Source organism: Nerophis lumbriciformis, linkage group LG20 (assembly GCF_033978685.3).
Source record: "Nerophis lumbriciformis linkage group LG20, RoL_Nlum_v2.1, whole genome shotgun sequence".
Taxonomy (NCBI): domain Eukaryota; kingdom Metazoa; phylum Chordata; class Actinopteri; order Syngnathiformes; family Syngnathidae; genus Nerophis; species Nerophis lumbriciformis.
The window spans coordinates 35,226,050-35,248,263 of NC_084567.2; the positions used below are offsets into that span (position 1 = coordinate 35,226,050).

Genomic DNA, 22,214 nt, shown 5'->3' on the forward strand with positions numbered 1-22,214 from the left:
CACTCAAATAACTATAAAATATAGAACATGCTATACGTTTACCAAACAAATCGGTGCCGTTTTTGTTCAGCTCTTCTCAGTTTTTATAAGTTACCGCCAATGTTGAAATTATCTCTTTTGTAAAGTAGATCTGAACAGCCAATATGGGCATCTACATCAACTATATGAGTTGCCTGAAAAGCTGGACAGGACAAAAAAATAAAAATAAATAAAAATAAATAAAAATAAATAAAAATAAATAAAAATAAATAAAAATAAAATAAAATTGTGAAAAATGATACATTTTCATATGTACGGAAGTAGTACACTGCAAAAACTGAAATCTAAGTAAGATTAAATATCTCAAATAAGGGTGATATTTGCTTATTTTCTGTCTGATTAAGATAATTCTTCTAACTAAGCAGATTGTATGTTAGAGTGTTTTACTTGTTTTAAGGGTTTTGGTCCTAAATGATCTCAGTAAGATATTACAGCTTGTTACTGAGATTTCTACCTATATTGACTAAAACATGCTTGAAACTAGAATATCAACTGTTGCAAAGCTGTGTCATCAACACTCACAAGTATAAAACTACTTTTTTTAAAGTAATAATTTCTTATTTCAAGCATAAAAAAAAAAAATCATACTTTTACACAATCGTGTCTCATATTAAAACAGATGACAGCCAAATGGACTTTGCTGTTTTATTTTCAATGAAACAATAGAAAATACGTACTCATATAGTAGTGCACATGTTATTAGTGAGAATATACTTATCTTAAGGTATTTTTCATTGAGGTTAGCTAATTTTTCTTGTTTTGGAAAGTCTTGAGAAGCCAAATTTTCTTGTTCTATTTGCAGATAATTTTGCTTAAATCAAACAAAATACCCCTAATTTTTTAATTTTTTTTCTTGTTTTTGAACACTGACTTTTTGCAGTGTACGTGAATGAGCTAAATAATATTATTTGATATTTTACGGTAACGTGTTAATAATTACACACATAAGTCGCTCCAGAGTATAAGTCGGCCAAACTATGAAAAAAAACTGTGACTCATAATACGAAAGATACGGTACATGAAAAAGAAAAAAAATAAACTCTTTGGCTTGATATGTACAATAAAGTAATGACTACACGTTTAAAAAAAAAAAAAGTCAAATAAAACAAAGATGAGCTTAGTGATTAGAATTGTTTTCTTCTTCATGAAATATACGTATTTGTGAAAAGACATGGCACTGATCAGCGAGAGCAAGTGCACTTTCATAAAGTCGTCGCAAAAATTCACCATAATCCACCGAATGATCGGCGATAATAACGAGCGAAATAAATCCTGACATTAACTTTCTAAATTTGGATCTCCAGTTCATGCTCCCTTAGAACGTAAGGCCCGACGAATATCCGGCTCAGCTGCCCCATCCTTTTCAAGTCATGATCCCTCGAAGGCTCGCTAGCGTCCAAATTTTAGCGTGCCGGTGCGCTCGGTGGGAAGCGTTCCACTCGGAGCTTCGGTCGGTGGTCTGAGGGCCGGGGGGGAGCGAGGCCCTGGCACTGAGGGTCCGAGGGTGGTCGCGGTGGGCACGGCCGGCAGTGCCACTGTCTGTATAGTCCCCCTCTCACACGGCCCTAGATCCTCCAGGCCTTGAGGGGGTCCTTCATAGCCCATGTTTAACCGCAGGGGTTGGTGGGCTTGGCAGTAGTCCACGATTGGCTGCTCGTATCGGTAGAAGGTCAGTGCGCCCATCTGATGGGGAACCTGTTTTCATAAAGGTGGAGACAAAAAAAATACAAAAAATACAATTAGTCAAACAATAAAACACATTTATATACCAGGAGACGAAACAAAACACGTTTGAATTATTCATGCTTCGAGGCGACTTAAAAGTTGACATTTGCCGCTTCTGTGAGTTTGCAATACAAACTTAACTTCTCCCACGAGCTTATTGAGCTGTGAAAATGTTTCAAGTTCCAAAAGGTTGCCTTCGGGACAATACGGTTAATGCACCGGTTTCGAGATTGAATTATTACCCACTTTTGTGTTGTTGTGCTTTGTCCTGTTTTTTTTTGTGAAATTCCACTGACTGTATGGAATCTAATCAGTCTCATAGTCTCCGGTCAAGCAGATAGAATTGAAAATGCAAACCCCCGAAACCAGTGAAGTTGGCACTGTTAGAATAATTGTTTGTAAATGATCACAAATCAAGTCTGATTTTGGCGGTCCGCTCCCTGTATGATCAGTGTCAGAGCTTGGTCCGCATTGCCGGCAGTAAGTCGGACACGTTTCCAGTGAGGGTTGGACTCCGCCAAGGCTGCCCTTTGTCACCGATTCTGTTCATAACTTTTATGGACAGAATTTCTAGGCGCAGTCAAGGCGTTGAGGGGATCTGGTTTGGTGGCTGCAGGATTAGGTCTCTGCTTTTTGCAGATGATGTGGTCCTGATGGCTTCATCTGGCCAGGATCTTCAGCTCTCGCTGGATCGGTTCGCAGCCGAGTGTGAAGCGACTGGGATGAAAATCAGCACCTCCAAGTCCGAGTCCATGGTTCTCGCCCGGAAAAGGGTGGAATGCCATCTTCGGGTTGGGGAAGAGACCCTGCCCCAAGTGGAGGAGTTCAAGTACCTCGGAGTCTTGTTCACGAGCGAGGGAAGAGTGGATCGTGAGATCGACAGGCGGATCGGTGCGGCATCTTCAGTAATGCGGACGCTGTATCGATCCGTTGTGGTGAAGAACGAAAGGCAAAGCTCTCAATTTACCGGTCGATCTACGTTCCCATCCTCACCTATGGTCATGAGCTTTGGGTTATGACCGAAAGGACAAGATCACGGGTACAAGCGGCCGAAATGAGTTTCCTCCGCCGGGTGGCAGGGCTCTCCCTTAGAGATAGGGTGAGAAGCTCTGTCATCCGGGGGGAGCTCAAAGTAAAGCCGCTGCTCCTCCACATCGAGAGGAGCCAGATGAGGTGGTTCGGGCATCTGGTCAGGATGCCACCCTATCGCCTCCCTCGGGAGGTGTTTAGGGCACGTCCGACCGGTAGGAGGCCACGGGGAAGACCCAGGACACGTTGGGAAGACTATGTCTCCCGGCTGGCCTGGGAACGCCTCGGGATCCCCCGGGAGGAGCTGGACGAAGTGGCTGGGGAGAGGGAAGTCTGGGCTTCCCTGCTTAGGCTGCTGCCCCCGCGACCCGACCTCGGATAAGCGGAAGAAAATGGATGGATGGATGATCACAAAAACTTTGTGGTACATTGAGGGTCTGGTGAGAAGACAAAAGCTGTCTTTGAAACCTACCAAGAGTAAGGCTCGTAAAATTCCACTGTGTAGGGGGGGAGAGCAAGATGAAGGCGTTCCTGTGTTCTTTCATGTATGGTAATCAACAGAAAGATTTTGTTCTATCCCAAGGACTTCAAAGCGGAGAGAAGACAAGATCTGCCCAATTTCCAGACGACTTCTTTTTGAACCTCCTTTTTGAACTGGTTTACGAACGTCTTTTTGAACTGTTTTATGGACCTCTTTTGGAACTATTTTACGAACTCTTTATGAACTGACCTTTTCTGTGAATTGTTTACGACCTTTCCTGTGAACTTTTTGCGACCTTTGTCCTTTTGAAACAGCGGTGGCATCTGAAGTCAAGGAGAAGCTTCCTCAGCAATGTCCAGTCACTAACAACATCTCGGGAAGAAACCAGACTCCAACTCTGGACACAAAGACTAGAGAAAGACCCCCTCTTTTTGACATGGGAATCCCCCCTTCTGAAGACCTGCCCCCCGGGTCAGAAACACCATGGGTCCAGTGGAAGACACTAAATCGCCTGAGAACAGGAACAGGGCAATCAAAAGCTGCTATGGCCAGATGATGCTACAAAACCGGCCCAACCACCTGCGAATGCAGAGAAGAGGACCACACGATGCAGCACTGCCTTGTCTGTCCTCTGGTACCCAACCAGTGCAGCTTAAAAGATCTCGCAGAGTTCAACGACAATGCAAAAGACTGTGTAAAGAAATGGGAAACTGTCATATAACCACATGCTTCAAAGACACGAAAATGTGGTCGGGGAGGGTCCAAAATAAAAGAAGGAGGTGTGCAATCTTTTGGCAGAGCGTGCTGAGATACTGTACAGGGGTACAGTGTGCAGACGACTCTCCTCAATATTGAGTCCAGTTTGAATTCTGTCTCTGTTTAATTATTTGCCTCTTGTCTTGTTTAATGGATGTCATCATTGTTTGAACCTGACAGGCACGTTGTGTAAACCGTAAATAAAAACATAATATAAAGATTTGCAAATCCTTTTCAACTTATATTCTGTTGAATAGATCAGTGTTTTTCAACCTTTTTTGAGCCAAGGCACATTTTTTGCGTTGAAAAAATCCGGAGGCACACCACCAGCAGAAATCATTAAAAAATGAAACTCAGATGACAGTAAAAAGTTGTTGCCGCAATTGTTGGATATGACTTTAAAACCATAACCAAGCATGCATCAATATAGCTCTTGTCTCAAAGTAGGTGTACTGTCACGACCTGTCACATCACGCCCTGACTTATTAAGAGTTTTTTGCTGTTTTCCTGTGTGTAGTGTTTTAGTTCTTGTCTTGCGCTAATATTTTCGTGGCTTTTTCTCTTTTTTTGGTATTTTCCTGAAGCAGTTTCAAGTCTTCCTCTGAGCGATATTTATTTCCCGCATCTACTTTGTTTTAAGCAATGTGTTTATCCTTCTTTGTGGGGACATTGTTGATTGTCATGTCATGTTCGGATGTACATTGTGGACGCCGTCTTTGCTCCACAGTAAGTCTTTGCTGTCGTCCAGCATTCTGTTTTTGTTTACTTTGTAGCCAGTTCAGTTTTATTTTCGTTCTGCATAGCCTTCCCTAAGCTTCAATGCCTTTTCTTAGGGGCACTCACCTTTTGTTTATTTTTGGTTTAAGCTTTAGATACCTTTTTACCTGCATGCTGCCTACCGCTGTTTCCGACATCTACAAAGCAATTAGCTACCGGCTGCCACCTACTGATATGGAAGAGTATTACACGGTCACTCTGCCGTGCTCAAGACAGCACCGACACTCAACAATACAACAACACATCATTTGCAGACTATAATTACTGGTTTAAAAAAATATTTTTAACCCAAATAGGTGAAATTACATACCGTATTTTTCGGACTATAAGTCGCAGTTTTTTTCATAGTTTGGCCGATTTATATATGTTTTTTATCCTTCTTTATTATGCATTTTCGGTAGGTGCGACTTATACTCCGAAAAATACGGTAATCTCCCAAGGCACACCAGACTATATCTCACGGCACACTAGTGTTACAACAGCGTGGCTTCATAGTAAAAGAGTGCGGGTACTAGACTGGCCTGCCTGTAGTCCAGACCGGTCTCCCATTCAAAATGTGTGGCGCAATATGAATCCTAAAATACCACAACGGAGACACCCAGACTGTTGAACAACTTAAGCTGTACATCAAGCAAGAATAGGAAATAATTCCACCTGAAAAGCTTCAAAAATGTGTCTCCTCAGTTCCCTAACGTTTACTGAGTGTTGTTAAAAGGAAAGGCCATGTAACACAGTGATAAAAATGCCCCTTTGCCAACTTTTTTGCAATGTGTTGCTGCCATTAAACTCTAAGTTAATGATTATTTGCAAAAAAAATAAGTTTCTCAGTTCGAACATTAAATATATTCTCTTTGCAGTGTATATATTCGAATATACTGTAAGTTGAAAACAATTTTTTTCCCTACTTTTTAAAGAAACCAATGAATACAAATGACAGATCCTTAAGTTCTGCTTTTATTTGATCAAAAACAAGTCGTTTAAAATGACACAGCATGCTACTCTTAGCAAAATTCTAATTTGTATCATGTTATTTTTTGACCAGACATACATTTTACTTTTTTATGCAATCATTACTATATTAAGAGTTTCCTTTGGGAGGCAATACTTCTGCTTGAATAAAATATGGGGTGCGAAACATAGATTTTACATTTTTTAAATCATACACAACAAAAAAGTTGAATTTATCGATTAAATCATTATCGCCCACGCCTGATTGAGGCCTATTCAGAGTAAATGAATATATGGGAAACATTGAAAGTGATACTTTTTTGTTAGATTCACATACAATTTGGTTAAAAACATTTTTTTTTTTAATAGGCATTGTCAGGTTCAAACACTGATGACATCTATTAAACAAGACAAGAAGCAAAGAATCAAACAGAGACATAATTCAATTTGTACAATTTGTAGTCTTGTACAATCTCCAGCACGCTCTGGCGAAAGATTGTACAACTCCTCTATTTGCCTTTCCCAACCACATGACCACAGCTGCTTTCAGAGGGAAGTGGGTCGTAAACAGCGTTGCCTTTGGTTACAGAACAGTTCAAAAGAAAAAGTTGTAAACACTTCACAGAAAAGGTCGTAAACGGGTTCAAAAAGAGGTTCGTAAAACAGTTCAAAAAGACGTTCGTAAAAAAGTTGATTCTGGTCCTGCTTCCTCTTCGCTTTTATAGTCCTTGGGTCAGACAATATCGTTCTGTTTGATTATAATACATGACTCATCTTGCTTCCCCCCTACACAGTGGAGTTTTACGAGCCTTACTCTTAGTACAGGGGTCGGCAACCTTTACCAGTCAAAGAACCATTTTGACCAGTTTCACAAATTATAGAAATCAATGGGAGTCGCAAAAATTTTTGAAATTTTAAATGAAATAACACTGCATACAAAGTTGTTTTTTTTTGCTTTGTGCTATGTATAAACCAGGGGTCTCAGACGCGATGCCCACACCTTCGTCATGCGTGTCGTGATGGTGCAGCATATAGCGCCCACTACCATTAGCATGACTGATCAGCCACATGTTGAATGGGGCTTGCGCTTGCTCACGTAGGTGACAGCAAGGCATACTTGCTCAACAACCACACAGGTTACACTGACGGTCGCGGTATTAAAAAAAAACTTTAACACTCTTACTAATAATGCGCCACACTGTGAACCCACACCAAACAAGAATGACAAACACATTTCGGGAGAACATCTGCACCGTAACACAACATAAACACAACAGGACAAATACCCAGAATCCCATGCAGCCCTAACTCTTCCGGGCTACATTATACACCCCCGCTACCAAACCCCGCCCACCTCAACCGACTCATCAGAGTGATCAAAGAGCCGCATGCGGCTCCAGAGCCGCGGGTTGCCGACCCCTGTCTTAGTAGGTCCAAAGACAGCTTTTGTCTTCTTACCGGGCACTCAATGTAACACAAAGTTTTTTGTGATAACTTAGAAACAATTATTCTAACAGTCATGATCATCGAGCCAATGTTTTGATGAGACGAGACTTGTCCTCAATACCAATTGTTGTTCTTTGGATGCGGATCAGGAGCATTGTGGTAAGATCTTAATATTTTGGACCGGCTTCTCTCTGATCAGTTGGCTTTGATCAAGGTGGACTCAGGTCAACGTCGACACAATGGCTCCAGGTGTACGCCGGGAAACCAACAAGCGGAAAGTCATCAAAGATCCAAATTGCCGACTATCATTTTGCCCATTTCCACCCAATGTTGACAACATTCTGCAGAATATTTTAATATGCATGTGTGCCTCCATTCTTCAGCTCAATTGGCAAGCTCATTCCTGGCCCTCCATTATCATCCTCACATGGTGACCACCTGCGCCTTTCGGTGACCCAAAACCATCCAAAATACGTGCCTGGAAGCATCTGCCGCAACTGCTTTTTCCCTTCCTCAAATGTGACTTGTTTTATGTTTAAAAATCAAGCCGCCGTCCCTTTGTAGGGTTTCGGAATGGAAGAAACGTAGATACGCACGTGGGAATGGGTTTTCACCACAAATCAATGCGCAGACGACAAAACCGCTGACACATTAGTTGTCAGGTTCAAACACTGATGACATTTATTAAACAAGACAAGAAGCAAGGAATTAAACAGAGACAGAAATACATTTGCTCAATTGCACTGCAAAAACTGAAATCTAAGTAAGATTAAATATCTCAAATAAGGGTGATATTTGCTTATTTTGTGTCTGATAAGATAATTCTTCTCACTAAGCAGATTTTATGTTAGAGTGTTTTACTTGTTTGAAGTGTTTTGGTCCTAAATTATCTCAGTAAGATATTACAGCTTGTTGCTGAGATTTGATGACCTATATTGAGTAAAACATGCTTGAAACTAGAATATCAACTGTTGCAAAGCTGTGTCATCAACACTCACAAGTATAAAACTGCTTTTTCAAAGTAATCATTTCTTATTTCAAGCATGAAAAAAAAAAAATAATGATGCCGAGCGCATATTCATTATGTCAAGATAATGTCACTAGCATTTACTTAATTTAAGAATATTTTTGAACATCCATCCATCCATCCATCCATCTTCTTCCGCTTATCCGAGGTCAGGTCGCGGGGGCATCAGCCTAAGCAGGGAAGCCCAGACTTCCCTCTCCCCAGCCACTTCGTCCAGCTCCTCCCGGGGGATCCCGAGGCGTTCCCAGGCCAGCCGGGAGACATAGTCTTCCCAACGTGTCCTGGGTCTTCCCCGCGGCCTCCTACCGGTCGGACGTGCCCTAAACACCTCCCTAGGGAGGCGTTCGGGTGGCATCCTGACCAGATGCCCGAACCACCTCATCTGGCTCCTCTCGATGTGGAGGAGCAGCGGCTTTACTTTGAGCTCCTCCCGGATCGCAGAGCTTCTCACCCTATATCTAAGGGAGAGCCCCGCCACCCGGCGGAGGAAACTCATTTCGGCCGCTTGTACCCGTGATCTTGTCCTTTCGGTCATAACCCAAAGCTCATGACCATAGGTGAGGATGGGAACGTAGATCGACCGGTAAATTGAGAGCTTTGCCTTCCGGCTCAGCTCCTTCTTCACCACAACGGATCGATACAGCGTCCGCATTACAGAAGACGCCGCACCGATCCGCCTGTCGATCTCACGATCCACTCTTCCCTCACTCGTGAACAAGACTCCGAGGTACTTGAACTCCTCCACTTGCGGCAAGATCTCCTCCCCAACCCAGAGATGGCACTCCACCCTTTTCCGGACGAGAACCATGGACTCGGACTTGGAGGTGCTGAATCTCATCCCAGTCGCTTCACACTCAGCTGCGAACCGATCCGGTGAGAGCTGAAGATCCTGGCCAGATGAAGCCATCAGGACCACATCATCTGCAAAAAGCAGAGACCTAATCCTGCAGCCACCAAAGCAGATCCCCTCAACGCCTTGACTGCGCCTAGAAATTCTGTCCATAAAAGTTATGAACAGAATCGGTGACAAAGGGCAGCCTTGGCGGAGTCCAACCCTCACTGGAAACGTGTCCGACTTACTACCGGCAATGCGGACCAAGCTCTGACACTGATCATACAGGGAGCGGACTGCCACAATCAGACAGTCCGATACCCCATACTCTCTGAGCACTCCCCACAGGACTTCCCGAGGGACACGGTCGAATGCCTTCTCCGAGTCCACAAAACACATGTAGACCCATGCACCCTCAAGGACCCTGCCGAGAGTATAGAGCTGGTCCACAGTTCCACGACCAGGACGAAAACCACACTGTTCCTCCTGAATCCGAGGTTCGACTATCCGGCGTAGCCTCCTCTCCAGTACACCTGAATGACAAGACTCTGCAGCATCGCGTGGACATCGGGGGCGGTACCACTGGATTGGCAGACCGGGGTGGTTTTTCCTCTCTTTAAGAAGGGGAACCGGAGGGTGTGTTCTAACTATCGTGGGATCACACTCCTCAGCCTTCCCGGTAAGGTCTATTTTTGAACATATTGATCAAAAAGGTGCCTTTTTTTCTACCAAGAAAAGTGCACTTGTTATTAGTGAGAATATATTTATTTTAAGTTATTTTTGGGTTCATTGAGGTTAGCTAATTAGGGACCGCAATGTCCCTTTGGGACAGAGGACCCTATTGTAATTGTAAGGTTTTATTATTATTACACCGGCTGCCTCTTCGAGCTGTAATTTGACCCCCTTAACATGCTTTAAAACTCACCAAATTGGATACACACATCAGGACTGGCGAAAATTGCTATCTAATAAAAAAACCAAACCCCAAAACTCATAATTGCGCTCTAGCGCCCCTTAGGAAAAAACACAGACAAAACTGCCTATAACTTCCAGTAGGAATGTCGTAGAGACATGAAACAAAAACCTCTATGTAGGTCTCATTTAGACCTAGATTTCATAGACTAACATCCTTCAGCAAAAATCAACAAGAACTTGGCAATTCCCCCTTCAAAACAACATTTTAGTAAAAACAGTCACTTCTGCCTCTTTGACCTGTAATTTGACCCCCTTAACATGCTTCAAAACTCACCAAACTGGACACACACATCAGGCCTGACAATAATTGCAACCTGATAAAAAACCAAACCCCAAAACTCAAAATTGCGCTCAAGCGCCCCCTAGGAAGAAAACACAGACACAACTGCTCCTAAGAAGAAAACAGAGACAAAAATGCCTGTAACTTCCAGTAGGAATGTTGTAGAGACATGAAACAAAAACCTTTATGTAGGTCTCACTTAAACCTACATTTCATAAGTTTACAACCATCCATCCATCCATCCATCCATCCATCCATCTTCTTCCGCTTATCCGAGGTCGGGTCGCGGGGGCAGCAGCCTAAGCAGGGAAGCCCAGACTTCCCTCTCCCCAGCCACTTCGTCCAGCTCCTCCCGGTGGATCCCGAGGCGTTCCCAGGCCAGCCGGGAGACATAGTCTTCCCAACGTGTCCTGGGTCTTCCCCGTGGCCTCCTACCGGTCGGACGTGCCCGAAACACCTCCCGAGGGAGGCGTTCGGGTGGCATCCTGACCAGATGCCCGAACCACCTCATCTGGCTCCTCTCGATATGGAGGAGCAGCGGCTTTACTTTGAGCTCCCCCCGGATGGCAGAGCTTCTCACCCTATCTCTAAGGGAGAGCCCCGCCACCCGGCGGAGGAAACTCATTTCGGCCGCTTGTACCCGTGATCTTGTCCTTTCGGTCATGACCCAAAGCTCATGACCATAGGTGAGGATGGGAACGTAGATCGACCGGTAAATCGAGAGCTTTGCCTTCTGGCTCAGCTCCTTCTTCACCACAACGGATCGATACAGCGTCCGCATTACTGAAGATGCCGCACCGATCCGCCTGTCGATCTCACGATCCACTCTTCCCTCACTCGTGAACAAGACTCCGAGGTACTTGAACTCCTCCACTTGGGGCAAGATCTCCTCCCCAACCCGGAGATGGCACTCCACCCTTTTCCGGGCGAGAACCATGGACTCGGATTTGGAGGTGCTGATTCTCATCCCAGTCGCTTCACACTCGGCTGCGAACCGATCCAGTGAGAGCTGAAGATCTTGGCCAGATGAAGCCATCAGGACCACATCATCTGCAAAAAGCAGAGACCTAATCCTGCAGCCACCAAACCAGATACCCTCAACGCCCTGACTGCGCCTAGAAATTCTGTCCATAAAGGTTATGAACAGAATCGGTGACAAAGGGCAGCCCTGGCGGAGTCCAACCCTCACTGGAAACGTGTCCGACTTACTGCCGGCAATGCGGACCAAGCTCTGACACCGATTATACAGGGAGCGAACCGCCACAATAAGACAGTCCGTTACCCCATACTCTCTGAGCACTCCCCACAGGACTTCCCGGGGTACACGGTCGAATGCCTTCTCCAAGTCCACAAAGCACATGTAGACTGGTTGGGCAAACTCCCATGCACCCTCAAGGACCCTGCCGAGAGTATAGAGCTGGTCCACAGTTCCACGACCAGGACGAAAACCACACTGTTCCTCCTGAATCCGAGGTTCGACTATCCGGCGTAGCCTCCTCTCCAGTACACCTGAATAGACCTTACCGGGAAGGCTGAGGAGTGTGATCCCACGATAGTTGGAACACACCCTCCGGTTCCCCTTCTTAAAGAGAGGAACCACCACCCCGGTCTGCCAATCCAGAGGTACCGCCCCCGATGTCCACGCGATGTTGCAGAGTCTTGTCAACCAAGACAGCCCCACAACATCCAGAGCTTTAAGGAACTACGGGCGGATCTCATCCACCCCCGGGGCCTTGCCACCGAGGAGCTTTTTAACTACCTCGGCAACCTCAGCCCCAGAAATAGGAGAGCCCACCACAGATTCCCCAGGCCCTGCTTCCTCATAGGAAGACGTGCTGGTAGGATTGAGGAGGTCTTCGAAGTATTCTCTCCACCGATCCACAACATCCGCAGTCGAGGTCAACAGAGCACCATCCCCACCATACACGGTGTTGACACTGCACTGCTTCCCCTTCCTGAGGCGGCGGATGGTGGTCCAGAATTGCTTCGAAGCCGTCCGGAAGTCTTTTTCCATGGCCTCACCGAACTCCTCCCATGTCCGAGTTTTTGCCTCCGCGACCGCTGAAGCCGCACACCGCTTGGCCTGTCGGTACCTGTCTGCTGCGTCAGGAGTCCCATGAGCCAAAAGAACCCGATAGGACTCCTTCTTCAGCTTGACGGCATCCCTCACCGCCGGTGTCCACCAACGGGTTCTAGGATTACCGCCACGACAGGCACCAACTACCCTGCGGCCACAGCTCCAATCGGCCGCCCCGACAACAGAGGTACGGAACATCGTCCACTCGGACTCAATGTCCAGCGCCTCCCTCGTGACATGTTCAAAGTTCTTCCGGAGGTGGGAATTGAAACTCTCTCTGACAGGAGACTCTGCTAGACGTTCCCAGCAAACCCTCACAATGCGTTTGGGCCTGCCAGGTCTGTCCGGCATCCTCCCCCACCATCGCAGCCAACTCACCACCAGGTGGTGATCGGTAGAAAGCTCCGCCCCTCTCTTCACCCGAGTGTCCAAAACATGAGGCCGCAAATCCGATGACACAACTACAAAGTCGATCATGGAACTGCGGCCTAGGGTGTCCTGGTGCCAAGTGCACATATGGACACCCTTATGTTTGAACATGGTGTTTGTTATTGACAATCCGTGACGAGCACAAAAGTCCAATAACAAAACACCACTCGGGTTCAGATCCGGGCGGCCATTCTTCCCAATCACGCCTCTCCAGGTTTCACTGTCGTTGCCAACATGAGCGTTGAAGTCCCCCAGTAGAACGAGGGAATCACCCGGGGGAGCACTCTCCAGTACTCCCTCGAGTGAATCCAAAAAGGGTGGGTAATCTGAACTGCCGTTGGGCGCGTAAGCGCAAACAACAGTCAGGACCCGTCCCCCCACCCGAAGGCGGAGGGAGGCTACCCTCTCGTCCACCGGGTTGAACTCCAACGTGCAGGCTTTGAGCCGAGGGGAAACAAGAATTGCCACCCCAGCCCGTCGCCTCTCATTGCTGGCAACGCCAGAGTGGAAGAGAGTCCAGCCCCTGTCAAGAGAACTGGTTCCAGAGCCCTTGCTGTGCGTCGAAGTGAGTCCGACTATATCTAGCCGGAACTTCTCCACCTCACGCACTAGCTCAGGCTCCTTCCCCCCCAGCGAGGTGACGTTCCACGTCCCAAGAGCTAGCTTCTGTAGCCGAGGATCGGACCGCCAAGTGCCCTGCCTTCGGCTTCCGCCCAGCTCACATCGCACCCGACCTCTATGACCCCTGCTATGGGTGGTGAGCCCATTGGAGGGGGGACCCACGTTGCCTCTTCGGGCTGTGCCCGGCCGGGCCCCATGGGGACAGGCCCGGCCACCAGGCGCTCGCCATCGTGCCACACCTCCGGGCCTGGCTCCAGAGGAGGGCCCCGGTGACCCGCGTCCGGGCGAGGGAAATCTGGGTTCCTTGTTCGTGTTCTTCATAGAGGTCTTCGAGCTGCTCTTTGTCTGATCCCTCACCTAGGACCAGTTTGCCTTGGGAGACCCTACCAGGGGGCATAGAAGCCCCCGGACAACATAGCTCCTAGGATCATTGGGACACGCAAACTCCTCTACCACGTTAAGGTGGCAGCTCAGAGAGGAGAAGTTTACAACCCCCAGCAAAAAATCAACAGAAAGTTTGCAATTCCCCCTTCAAAACAAAAGTTTTGTAAAAAACGGTCACCTTTTTTCAAACATTATCTCCTCTGAGCGCGTTTGTCGTGTCGGCTTCAAAGTAGCACAGGAGAGAGATTGAACCCTTCTGATTAAAAGTTAAAGAAAGAGTTTTAATTACTGCTCCAGTTTGGATTGTATGTGCCGTCAAAATCGGTCCCGTTCATCGCTGCTTGCAGCTTTAATTTGACTTGTTTTGGAAAGTCTTGACAAGCCAAATTTTCTTGTTCTATTGGCAGATAATTTTGCTTAGTTCAAATAAAATACCCCTAATTTTTTTATTTTTTTTCTTGTTCTTGAACACTGACTTTTTGCAGTGTGAAGAGAAACGTGTCGACCTGTAACCTCTTACAGTGTCACCCACGCTCTGGCGAAAGATTGTACGCCACCTCTTTTTATTTGGACTTTCCCTGTTTACATAACAACAGCTGTTTCTAAAGGAATAATATAAATACATTTAATAAAGTCAAATACAAATAAGGCAACAAGTGAAGTCTCCTACACTTCTCTTTTGTAAAGTAAATCTGAACAGCCGATATGGGCATCTACATCAACTATATGATTTGCCTGAGAAGCTGGACAGGACATATATAAAAAAAAATAAAAAAAAATTAATAAATAAATAAATAAATAAAGGAATAAGGGGGTATGTAAACAGTCATTGTTTTTGGTCACATTAACACAAAAGAAAAAGATGCCTCGGGCTTGGACTGGTCCTAGATCGAGCTTGGGCAAGTCTCGGATCACAATAGATAACCCCTCACGTCTCTTCCCATCGTACACCGTGGAATTTTCCAAGCCTTTGGCTTGGTGCAACAAAGACAGCCTCTTGTCTGTTCACTGGGAACTTAGGGAACGGAAAGTTTTTTGATAATTTACCAGTGACGTGCAGTCACTAGAGGCAGGGCCTCACCTGCCATCAAGAAAAAAAATTTAAAACTATTTTTTTTTTATTAAATTGTTATATGTATCCAGTGATTATACTATAAAGTTATTTTCCATTTAACCTCACCAGTTTTAGATTAGTTTTATTTAAAATCGCTGAATTTTCACATTTGCCGTTCAAATACTGAGAAGAGACGGTGAGGTGAACAGCAGCCAGTTGAGGCACGTCACTGCGTTGTGCCTCACCATGGATTGTGGACTCGGCTAACTGCTGGCCTGCTGTGCAGTGACACCTTATTGCTATATGAACTATATTATACATTTCCATAGTTTTGTTAGCTGAGGTATATAATGTACAGTGTATTTTGTCAACAACTGTATGTGTGTAAAGTATTTCTTGTGCTGAGCGATCATAAAACGGCTGCAAAAGACGCACTGGCTGAGGCTAGCAGTAATCCCGCCTCCTGCACCCCCGCCATAGAATGCACCCCTTGACGGGAGTGTTATATCAACTAAAGACCACACTTAAAATGTTCACGTGCAAGATTGAATCTATTTAAAAAAGTTATTTCATAAGAAGCCAAAAAGTGCAAAAACAATAATGTTCGTGTTGGAGGAGTTGTGAATAACTGCAGGGCCACAACATTAGGTACACCTGCAGACTGCAGGTGTACCTAATTCACAACTCCTCCAACACGAACATTATTGTTTTTGCACTTTTTGGCTTCTTATTAAATAACTTTTGTAACCTATTTTCATGGGCTTTCCTCTTTGTGATGTTAAGTTCCTGTTATGCGCTGTTATACAGTATATGCCTTGAGCTCTTATTTTGAAGGCGCTAAGAGCGGAAGTGATGACACGTTGGAGTGGAGCGGAGGTTTTTGAAAGAAGGTAAATAAAGTGGTCCTCGTGTAAACTGGAGCCTCCGTGTTTGTTACTTTGTAGTTTCATACAGTATCGGCGACATTTATAAACCCTCGGTTACACTTTTTTAAATAGATTCAATCTTGCACGTGGAAAGTTTAAGTGAGGGCTTTAGTTGATATAACACTCCCGTCAAGGGGTGCATTCTACGGCGGGGGTGCAATAATCCAGCACAACAGCGGCGCATGGACTTCATTTATAAGTAAAGGTAAGACCATAATAACGTTTTTTTTATTAAATGTGCTTTTTTGTGTGCTACAGTTTGTATGTGTAAAGTTAAAGTTAAGTTAAAGTACCAATGATTGTCACACACACACTAGATGTAATGAAAGTTGTCCTCTGCATTTGACCCATCCCCTTGATCACCCCCTGGGAGGTGAGGGGAGCAGTGGGCAGCAGCGGCGCCACGCCCGGGAATCATTTTTGGTGATTTAACCCCCAATTCCAACCCTTGATGCTGAGTGCCAAGCAGGGAAGAATGCTGGTATGAGCTTTTAAACATAACCCGTTAACTGCTGCCAATCAAATGGTGAATAAGATACTCTTTAGGGTTCATATGTTTGTAAATCTGACTGTGATGAAGTCAGTGCCTCACCAGCCATCAACCTCACCGCACATCACTGTAATTTACATACAATTTTTCTGACTTTAGTGTTCAACCTTTAATCCAGGTGCTGGAGCAAATCAACTCTGTGTGTCATGCCACTTGTGTTGCAGCCAGGAGCACATGTCACATCTGGCCATGTGGTAAGTGTGTACACCAATCTCTGCCCAAAACTTCACATCATGCCAAACACATGAGACTTTGTTTTTTGTAACGCGCCATTCCTCTTAACTTTTCAGTGCACGAGCCATCCGATACAGGGTAATTAATTTTTTTTTAGGTTGGCATTTAAATAATTAAGTGACAATATTGGCAAAAGGCGGCAGTTGACCCGAATTAAACGCGCAGCAATGCCTGGCAGAGCTACAAATCCTTGGGTATGCACACAGCAGCAGGATCGACAGATGTGTCAGAAACATTTTTTTTCAACACTAAATGTCAGACTCCGCCTCGGCAAGGCAACAATTAATTTGTCTTTGTTCTTTTGAACATTTTGCTGACATATCAGTGACATGCAGTAACATGGATGCTGTCCAAATGCAAGTGTTACCTCAATTAACAGAACTCGCATTGTACTGTGGGAGTAAACCAGAGTCAATTCTGGGAGGGAGAAATTTCAGGCAAGATTGGAAGGTGTAACTTTGTATGTTTGCAGATTTGTCATCAAGTTAGTTAATTTACAAAACCCAAAACCAGTGAAGTTGGCACGTTGTGTAAATGGTAAATAAAAACAGAATACAATGATTTGCAAATCCTTTTCAACTTATATTCAATTGAATGGACTGCAAAGACAAGATACTTAACATTCAAACTGGTAAACTTTGTTATTTTTTTGCAAATTTAGCTCATTTGGAATTTGATGCCTGCAACATGTTTCAAAAAAGCTGGCACAAGTAGCAAAGTTGAGGAATGCTCATCAAACACTTATTTGGAACATCCCACAGGTGAACAGGCTAATTGGGAACAGGTGGGTGCCATGATTGGGTAGAAAAGCGGCTTCCGTGAAATGCTCAGTCATTCACAAACAAGGATGGGGCGAGGGTCGCCACTTTGTGAACAAAAGTGTGTCGAACAGTTTAAGAACAACATTTCTCAACCAGCTATTGCAAGGAATTTAGGGATTTCACCATCTACGGTGCGTAGTATCATCAAAACATTCAGAGAATCTGGAGAAATCACTGCACGTAAGCGATGATATTACGGACCTTCGCTTTCTCAGGCGGTACTGCATCAAAAAGCGACATCAGTGTGTAAAGGATATCACCACATGGGCTCAAGAACACTTCAGAAAACCACTGTCAGTAACTACAGTTTGTCACTACATCTGTAAGTGCACGTTAAAACTCCACTATGCAAAGCGAATGCCATTTATCAACAGCACCCAGAAATGCCGATGCAAAGTGGAAAAGTGTTCTGTGGTCTGACGAGTCCACATTTCAAATTGTTTTTGGAAACTGTGGACGTCATGTTCCCCGGACCAAAAAAGGAAAATAACCATCCGGACTGTTCTAGGCGCAAATTTCAAAAGCCAGCATCTGTGATGGTATGGAGGTGTATTAATGCCTGAGTCATGGGTAACTTACACATCTGTGAAGGCACCATTAATGCTGAACGGTACATACAGGTTTTGGAGAGACATATGTTGCCATCCAAGCAACGTCTTTTTCATGGACGCCCCTGCTTATTTCAGCAAGACAATGCCAAGCCACGTGTTTCAACAGCATGGTTTCATAGTAAAAGAGTGCGGGTACTAGACTGGCCTGCCTGTAGTCCAGACCTGTCTCCCATTGAAAAGGTGTGGCGCAATATGAAGTCTAAAATACGACAACGGAGACCCCGTGTGACGACCGGGGCGCATGGTGATGCGGGGTTTCGTCCTCCCAGGATGCAACGGACTTCGGACACAGCGTGAAGGTAAGAAAGGATTTATTTAATAAATAAATTATACTGGAACAAACAAAAACGTGCTCATAGCACGGAAGGCAAAAAACTAAAAGAGCTAGCGTGGGAGCTAGTAGGTACAGAGCAAGAACAAAAGTTGTCTACTGTTGCAAAAAGCAAACTTGGAAGCAAGAACGAATGACAGGGAAGGCAGGCTTAAATAATAATGTCAGTGATGACAAACAGGTGCGCGTCGGGAACACACGCGGCAGGTGAAAATAATAAGCAGCCATGGCAACAAACTCAGGTGTACAAAACAGGCACTCAGGGAGTCCAAAACTAACAAAAAACACAAGTACCTTGAAAACGTAAACGAAAATATGATCCGGGCAGCGGATCATAACACCCCGGACTGTTGAACAACTTAAGCTGTATATCAAGCAAGAATGGGAAATAATTCCACCTGAGAAGCTTAAAATATTGGTCTCCTCGGTTCCCAAACGTTTACTGAGTGTTGTTAAAAGGAAAGGCCATGTAACACAGTGGTAAAAATGACCCTCTGCTAACTTTTTTGCAATGTGTTGCTGCCATTAAATTCTAAGTTAATGATTATATGCAAGTTCGAACATTAAATATCTTGTCTTTGCAGTCTATTCAATTGAATATAAGTTGAAAATTATTTGCAAATCATTGTATTTGTCAAGACTTGGACTATGGCGTGGTTTGTTCTCCCGTGGTGCAAATGAACATTTGGACCAGACATGGCGTGAAGGTGAAGACATGATTTATTTAAACACTATAACTACAAAAAGAACAAACTAAAGGTGCGCACAAGGCGGACGTACAAACTTGACAAATGAAACCAATACTTGCACGTGGGCAAAAAAACTAAGGACATGAACAAAAAGTCGCTAACTGTGGCATGAATAGAAACAACTTACTTGGACATGGCATGAAGTGCGCAGAGGTAAACAAAGTGTGAAGCAGAGAGTCAGGGGTATGATGTCGCCAGACAGACAGGCTGGCAACTGGAAGCTTAAATAATAGTGACATGATTAAAGACAGGTGCGTGAGTCGTGAGGGCAGGTGAAAACTAATGGGTTGCTATGGTGACAAACAAGAGTGCACAATGAGTCCAAACGTGGAACAGGTGAAACTAATGGGTAACTATGGAAACAAGACAAGGGAGTGAAAAGCCAGAAACTAAAGAGTCCAATAACTAAACAAAACAAAACATGACATGACTAAAACAAAACATGATTACACAGACATGACAGTATTCTGTTTTTATCTACTAATTACACAACGTGCCAACTTCACTGGTTTGGGCTTTGTACCATAACTTTGATGGCGTCTGTTCCATAAACTGTATAGATTGAATTCTCTAAGGGTGCATATTGGGCACATCTGTGGACATTATTTTTGTCATCCACAAATATATGCCAAAAAACATACCTAAAAGTCTAACACAGAGCTGATATGAAAACATTCGAGGAACTGTGAAAAAACCCAATTTGTCACATTGACATAACATAAAATTACAGGGATACAAACAATCCAAACGACATGCAAACGTATCTCGGCTCGGAAGTTGTCTGTGCCGATTAAAGACAACAAAACAGTCTCTGCTAAAAGGTACTTAAGTAATTACACTGAACCTCAGAATGTATTTTCGATAAAATTGGGTTGTTTCAGCCTAAAGTTATGGAGTAACACGATTACGTTGAGTCGTGCAAGGCTGCAGTGATATATTCCTGTAAAACAGCCTCTGAGTTTACATGTCTGGTCTAGTGAGCTGATGAATAGCAGACCTCGTCCCCTATCACTCCCCACCCACCCTCCCACCAAGCCTTGCTATGAACCAGGCACCTTCATAACTAGCAGCTTTCCGCCGAACCGAACCACCTTCTTTCTCAAATGGTCTCCATTAAGTGCGGCTGACTCATTACATTATAGGCACTCAGTGGATTACTCCCATCATTTCCCTCTCAGTTAAACCCTTCACCAACCCGGCCTTGGCCACCACACACATACCACCTCAGCTGCTGTCGCACACACACACACACACACACGCCGCGGCCCACCTCAGCTCCACTCACGGCTCCCTGCCCAGTGCATTGAATTAATTAACTGATATTAACTCCAAAGCGTCTCGGTGGATTCTATCAAAGAGCCGGGGCATTAATCTGCCCTCCTGCAGAATTTGTGTGGCTATACCACCTCTCTGGGAGCACAGGGAAAAAAAAGATGGCTTACAAAAAAAAAACACTGTAATTTACACTATATTGCCAAAAGTATTTGGCCACCAGCCTTGACTCACATATGAACTTGAAGTGCCATCCCATTGTCCTTCAAATCTAAACATCAGACATGGAATTGATTAGCTGGACTCTTGACTCAATTGACAAAATCGTTTCCACGAGGAAAAGAGGTTCTGGGGTTGCCTGGCTGCCCTGATGGAACCATTGCTGCATAGTATGTGAGAGATTCCTGGGATAAATGGATAATAATGTGCCTCTCAGTCCTTTCCATCGAGGACGTGGAAGACCTATTTGGAACCGTGATCGCGAGGCACCTGCTGATTGGGCTGGGCATTGCTCTGGTGTATCGTCAAATTCGTAAGACGATGGCAGCCACTCAAGGAGCCCGAAGGCTGTTCGTCGCAATGGAAGGTTTGGGCCGGGCTGGGGCGAGTTCTGAACTGAATCGCAAGATGGATCACATCATGGAGAAGCTTGCTTGATTCCCCTTTGGGGTGATGGACAGGGAAAAAAAGATGGCTTACAAAAAAAAAAAAATACTGTAATTTACACTATATTACCAAAAGTATTTGGCCACCTGCCTTGACTCACATATGAACTTGATGACAGCCACTCAAGGAGCCCGAAGGCTGTTCGTCGCAATGGAAGGTTTGGGCCGGGCTGGGGCGAGTTCTGAACTGAATCGCAAGATGGATCACATCATGGAGAAGCTTGCTTGATTCCCCTTTGGGGTGATGGACAGGGAAAAAAAAGATGGCTTACAAAAAAAACAAAACACTGTAATTTACACTATATTGCCAAAAGTATTTGGCCACCTGCCTTGACTCACATTTTAACTTGAAGTGCCATCCCATTGTCCTTCAAATGTAAACATCTGACATGGAATTGATTAGCTGGACTCTTGACTCAATTGACAAAATCATTTCCACGAGGAAAAGAGGTTCTGGGTTCATGGAGAAGCTTGCTTGATTCCCCTTTGGGGTGATGGACGGCTGAGTAGCGCTTTATAATGGTAAATGGGTTGTGCTTGTATAGCGCTTTTCTACCTTTTTTAAGGAACTCAAAGCGCTTTGGCAGTATTTCCACATTCACCCATTCACACACACATTCACACACTGATGGCGGGAGCTGCCATGCACGGCGCTAACCAGGCCCATCAGGAGCACGGGTGAAGTGTTTTGCTCAAGGACACAACGGACGTGACTAGGATGGTAGAAGGTGGGGATTGAACCAGTAACCCTCAGATTGCTGGCACGGCCACTCTCCCAACTTCGCCACGCCGTCCCATGATTTGTTGCATGTGTTGTTGTAAAAGTGTGTCAAGGTGGAATGTTTCTGTACTCACAATCATTCCCTGAAGCCATCAATGAGGGCCTGGAAGAGAGGTTTATTGTGGGGAATGGTCTGGAGAATGTTTCCATCTGCCGTCACGTTGCGAGTTGTTGTGATTATATGTAACATGTTTATGTGTGCTATGGCAAATTAGTTTTTTTTCCCTTGGACTCAGTCTGGACCCCTTCCCGAGGGTCCAGCCTTTGACTGATATTTTTTACTCTTCCCCCCTTTTCCAATATCACCTTTTTACCACCATTTTAAGGAGTGCCATAAGTGGCTGACCTTTCGGCGGTCCCGTCTTGTTTCCCTGTAACGTATGTCTGCTCTTAG

General features: G+C 44.9%; 1 protein-coding gene across 1 annotated transcript in view; it reads right to left on the reverse strand.

Moving 5' to 3' along the window:
• Positions 1 to 1,126: 1,126 nt before the first annotated feature.
• Positions 1,127 to 22,214, reverse strand: part of LOC133619667 (leucine-rich repeat transmembrane neuronal protein 4) — a 292,884-nt gene continuing 271,796 nt past the window's right edge. Inside the window, exon 3 of the mRNA XM_061980859.2 lies at positions 1,127 to 1,734. Within this exon, the coding sequence (XP_061836843.2) occupies positions 1,429 to 1,734 (306 nt within the window). The 3' untranslated portion in view covers positions 1,127 to 1,428. The remainder of the gene's footprint in view (positions 1,735 to 22,214) is intronic.